Here is a 5,635-nt window from a genome sequence, read left to right on the forward strand (position 1 = left end):
CCCTTACACCCCCCCCCCCAGCTGCCGTCCATGTCTTACCCCGTGTGGCTCTATGAGCTGTCCGAGACAGTGACTAAGCCGCTGCAGCGCAGCTTCCCGCCGCCACGCAAGATACGCATGGAGTGGCCTGAGGCCGGCGTCAAGGTGCGGCACTTTGGGGGCAGGTAGAGGGGGGAGGGTTTTTGTTGAAAAACGGGTGGAGGGTAAGGAGGGGTTGGGAGTCGAGAGGAGGGCCATTGCCCACGACTTGTAAGCTGGGGGCTGCCAAGTGTCATTGCGGTGGGTGGCTCGCGGGCAGGTGCAGAGCAGGGATGGAAGGAGCTGCTTGGTTTTCCAAATCCACCCCCACCAGCTGCACCCATCCTTGCCGCCCTGTTGCCCAAGCGCAGCCCGCCTGAAGCTAGTGCCCCTGAGTCCATGCACAGCGACCGCAACTAACAGGCAACCGGTTGACCAATCCAACGCCCCTGTTGCGGCAGATGTCGATGACGTGGCGACTCAGCATCTGCAACCCTCCGATGCTCAACAAGGAGGGGAAGCTGGCGTTTGTGGTGTGCCGCGTCACGACCTACCCTGCGGTGAGGGGCCGACAGCGGGGCTGACGCTTGTCTAGATGGTGGTCTGTCTAGACACAGCTAAACGATGGCTGATATCTGGATGGATCCGGGCCTAGCACAGGGGGGCTGATCACAACCTTATGTGTTGTATCCATTCCGACTGTTTGAGCGGCAACCACCCCTGCTGCACGCTGACACTGGACGTTCTGCCACGTTCAGCTTGGCTGTTTGCGGCGTTTGAATAGCTTAATTCCGTCGTGCGGCCGCTCCACCATCATGATCTGATCTTCAGATACTTGACTGTACCATTGAGCCCTGACTTTTCATTCCTCCCACTTACTTTCCAATTGGGCCAAATGTGCAGGGCAGCTACGCTCTGCCGATTGCTGTCCAGTCGCGGTTTGAGGAGATCACGCTCACGCAGGCGCAGCAGTTCCGAGGTTACGCTTTCGCCTTGGACAGCGTCACCAGCCGCGAGGTGCGCGGGTGCGAGCCACCACCAACAGCGATGCCACAGCCGTGTCAAAACAGTTTTTATGCTCAAGAGATCTGCTGTGATTGTTCAGGCTGGACAGAGGGCGGGTTGGATTTGAGCTCATCAGCGAGTTGGACTTGATTTTCAAGGCTGCCATCGCGTCATGCGGTAGGGCGGCCAGGCCTGAGTATGCCCCGCCTGTTCAACTCCCAGCGGCGCAGCAGCTCACTCGTCTGTGTTGCTCCCGCAGGGCCGCATTGCGCTGGCATTCACAGAGACGATGGACGCGCTGAGGTTCTGCCACTCTGCCCAGACCCTCTACATGTGAGTTTGCGGCCTCGCGGCGACAGCTGCCCGCGATACGGGTGCTGCAGCGTGCAGCTGCGGCTGGCGCTTGGGCTGGATGTGTCAGAGCGCGGCCAACAGAGGGACTCTGGGCTCTGCAGTCATGGCCCGCGTTGCAACCGCCCAACACGGCGCACACGGATCGACCCCCTACCCCCACCACCACCGATGCTCCCAAGGGCGGCCAACGGCCGTCTCCCGGCACACTCACCCCCGACCTGCCCCCCACCTTTGCCCCCTCGGCTTCCCCCCAGGTTCTCCTCCTGGCCGCCAGAGGCCCACGAGTACTTTGGCCTCAGCGTGCCCAGCGCGGACGGCACCTGGGTGTTCCAGGGCCCGCGCGTCGCCATGGCCATCCACGACGACGCCTCCTTCCACGTGAGGGGGCATCTATCGTTACGTGTTGCTTTGCACTTGCGTGTCATGAACGAACACGGGACAACGGTGGGGTTTAGACGGTTGGCCGCTCCTGCGCGCCTGTCTCTTGACCTAGCAGTTGGGGTTCAGGCCGCTAGACCAATGCTGGTCCCGTCGGGCGGGATGCTGTGGCCAGGCTGTTAGCGCACAAGGTCCCCAGGAGCGCGTGTCCTCGGCCGACGCCTTGAGACGCTCGTTTTGCCATCCTTCTGACCGCAAAACGTAACGCCCGTTTGGGGCGTGCCTGCCTTGTCCCCGCAGGCTGCACAGCTGAACTCGCTCAAGGGGATCCTCAGCCCGCAGGACAGCGTGCGCATCGGCGGCGCCGCGGTGGACTTCACGGCCAAGCTCGCGTCCATCGCGCGCGGCGGGCAGGTACGCGCCGTGCGCACGGGCCTCGCGGCCGCTGTGGGCAGGGGGGGGGTGCTGGCAAGGCAGCCCGGTGGCAGGGCAGATCCTCGCTTGGATTGCGGCGTGCGCTGGAACCTGGTGCACGGAGACGCACCGGCGCTGCCGCAGCGCTTTGCGACCTGTTTTCTATAAAGTCATCGAGGCATGCCCGGAAAATCAGTCGGCTGGCTCCTAAAATTCATTGTCGTTGGGCTGTCATCATTGGTGCGCACACCCTGCTGCTGACTGCCCAACTTCAGGTCATGCTCAGCCAGGCGGCCTGGGAGTCTGTGAAACCCATCATCACGCAGCACCCTGGGGCCGCCCAGGTGGGTGGGTGTTTCCATCCCAAGTTGAGAGCTTGCACCACACCGGCCACCCCAGCAGGCCGCACTGCCCTTTGAGACCGTTGAAAGCCTTCGATGCGCGCTCTGCTTGCCAGTGCCTGCCCGCTGCGGGCCATGTGCGTCAACCTTCTGACGCCAAACCCACCCTTCCACCCGCCGTGCGGGCCGGCAAATACCGGGAAAATGGACCGGCTTCCAATCTGTACAAACCTTGTGGTTTGGAGCACCATCCTGCTGACCCTGCTAAAGCAGCTAATTGTTTAAATAAGAACAAACAATGCCGCCGACCGGCAGGTCATCAGCCTGGGCACGCACGTCATCAGCGACGAGTACCCCAACCCCTGCCTGCTCATGGAGGTGCGATCGGGGTCCAGGGATCAGGCTTGCATGCCCAGTTCCAGGGCCCCCAGCCTGGCTGCTGGGGTGCCACTTGCCTGTGGCAATGACCTGCACCTGTTCACCCACGCCCGTGACACCCCCGCCCGCGAGCACGCGTCTCGCGGGCGGGGGTGTCACGGGCGTGGCACCCCCACCCGCGAGACGCGTGCTCCCCGCAACCCCCGGGTGCCACGTTGCATCCCCCTCGCGCAAAATCCATGAGTCTTATGGTCCACACCTGACTCCTCATACCGCACAAAGAAGCCGGCTCCCAACCTGCATTCATCATGCCGCGTGCACCTGCTTTTCACCACACACGTACGCAGCAGCGCGTCTGCAAAAACTCTTGCCAATAGCTCCCCCCCTCACATGCGCACACATCAGGTGATGCCCAACACCCTTTCGCGCCGCGTGTTCAAGAAGCCTATCACCTGCAAAATGCTGGAGCTGGGGTACAGGGACGCGCCAGACCTGGGGGCGCCGATGGCCATCGTGTTCTGCAAGGTGGGAGGGGTGGCCGTGGGACCGCGCCACACCACGGGGCTTAGCAGGCCCCTGTCCAGGCCGCGGCAGCCGGAAGGGCATGAAAGGATCCCGGGTTGTTGCTGTAGGCACATGCGTAGGCTGGAAGGGGACTATTGATATCGCTAAGTGCTGCGTCACGTTAATTTTGGTTGATTGCGTGCCGCGGACCGCACTTATGGGCGTCTGGCATCAGAGACAGCAGGGAAGACAGAGTGACAGCGGTGCACGTGGGGGCCCGCATTCACCCCATCTTGAACAGCAGTTGGTGGGCTTGACTCAGTGCGGTCGTCCCGGCGCACCCCGGAACCGCTGCCGTCCCGCCGGCTGTGCCACGCGCGAACAGCACCCCTGGCTGCGCTCATCCCGAGGCCCCCTGCTGTGCGTGGTGTTTCAGGTGCACAAGCCCGAGGATGTCACCGCGGCCGAGAAGCCGGAGGGGCACCAGGACCCGCAGCTGATAGGGCTTTACCAGGTGCGCTGGGTAGCGGGCATTTGAAGGCGGATTTGGTCCTCTCTAGGTCGCTGGGGGGGGGGGGTATGGGGGTCGCCGGTTGGTGGGAATTGGGGTGGTGCCAAGCCGGCTACTGTGGCCGTCCCTCAAGTGCGGCGCCTTGTGGGCTTCTAGAGTTGCGACGCGCCGGCTGGGGTTTGCGGAGTCGTGGCTGCTGCCGTTGCAACCGGGCGGGCGTCGTTCATCAGAGGGCGGTCAGTGTTGAGGAACTGCCAGTCGCAGGATATGTGAAACGCGCGTATGCCTGAAACTCTCATGTCCCCTCGAAACCCCATGGCACCCCTCCCAACCGACATACTGTACCCCATGACACCCGGATCCCTCAGCACCCTCTAACCTCACAAACTCGCACACGCACACGCACACGTACGCACGCCATCCTGGCCCTGACGTCCCCTTGCCTGATCCCATTCCTCATTGACCGCCCATCACCCTTGCACACAAATCCACATGCCCCGTCACCCCCTTAGTCATGCGTCCCAATCTACACCAGCCTGGCGCGCCGCCTGCTGATAGAGTACGAGGGCTACGAGTGCAAGGAGCCGGAGCCCGGGAAGTTCACGCTCGCATTCAAGTGAGAACTTCACACACCCGTCCCGCAGGGTGGCGGGCGACGCCTCGCAGGGATGGCTGTTCGTGCGGACGATGCCGGCGGCGGCTCCAGACCCTGCGCCTGCGAATGCGCGCGCAGCCGGGCGGGGGAAGCCGCTGCTGGCCTGTGGCGTGAGGTTGGCGCGCCGGGTAAGAAAAAAATTGCCGGGTCTTGCGCGCTCGCCTTGGAGTTGCTGCCTTCAGAACTCCAAGGCCCCTACTGACCCAGCCCCACCGCTGCGCCCCTCCGCGCCCCCGCCGTGATTTGTCCAATGCAGGCGGCTGGACAACGCCATCCAGTGGGCGTGCCGCCTGCAGATCGAGCTCGTTCACGCCAGGTAATGAGGGCCCCGCCCTTGCCAGGGGCTCATGCGTCGGCCGCGGCGCGGCTTCCGTGGCAGAAGCCCTGGCGACGCAGGCACGGTTGTGCCTCGCGATGCCTCGGACACACCACCTCCGAACATACCACCCACCCCTGCCCCACAGCCGCACCCGAGACGCCCCCCATCCAGTCACACGCCACCCCACGCACACTCAGGTGGCCCACCGAGCTGCTGGGCATGCGGGACTGCGCCCCCATCAGCGGGACCTACGGGGAGCCCGTGTTCCGCGGCCTGCGCGTCAGAATCGGCATCGCCTGGGGCTGCGCAGGTGTGGCCCCGGCCCGCATGGGCAGGCCTTGGGTCAGCGCCTGAGCTGCACAGCCTGTCGGTTGCACTCAGCGCAAGTGCATCCTGCTGGTTGATTCGGCGTCGAGTCCGCAGCACCCATCCTGAGGGCCCCATGTTTGACCTAGCAGTGGCCCCGCGCCCGCTGATGATCTGACGGGGCTTCTCGGCCACCTTTGTGTGTGATAGCATGCCCCACCGCCCCGCGGCCTTGCCCCTCGGCCTATGCCCTAAGTATCGCTGATGTTTCTGACAAGGTTTGCTGGCAAGCACCCATCGTCAAGCGCGCCTACTGACAACCCCCCCCCACACACACACACTGACACGATTACGGCGCTCAACCCCCTCCCTTGACCTCCGCCGTGCCGCAGGCAGCAAGAAGCCCCTCAACACGGGGCGCGCCGACTACTTTGGGGTCCTCGCAAACGTCG

General features: G+C 63.9%; 1 protein-coding gene across 1 annotated transcript; it reads left to right on the forward strand.

Annotated features, from left to right (window-relative positions):
- Window positions 1-518: 518 nt before the first annotated feature.
- MNEG_13124 (hypothetical protein) lies at window positions 519-5,361 on the forward strand (the record flags this gene model as incomplete). Its single annotated transcript, XM_014038404.1, has 14 exons — window positions 519-578; window positions 922-1,035; window positions 1,283-1,356; window positions 1,632-1,755; window positions 2,056-2,169; window positions 2,445-2,513; window positions 2,826-2,888; window positions 3,294-3,413; window positions 3,829-3,906; window positions 4,416-4,519; window positions 4,548-4,673; window positions 4,815-4,874; window positions 5,075-5,187; window positions 5,336-5,361. The coding sequence occupies 14 exons, from the start codon at window positions 519-521 to the stop codon at window positions 5,359-5,361; spliced, it is 1,245 nt and encodes a 414-aa protein (XP_013893858.1).
- Window positions 5,362-5,635: the final 274 nt, after the last annotated feature.

The sequence above is a fragment of the Monoraphidium neglectum genome (genome assembly GCF_000611645.1).
Source record: "Monoraphidium neglectum strain SAG 48.87 unplaced genomic scaffold scaffold03638, whole genome shotgun sequence".
NCBI lineage: Eukaryota > Viridiplantae > Chlorophyta > Chlorophyceae > Sphaeropleales > Selenastraceae > Monoraphidium > Monoraphidium neglectum.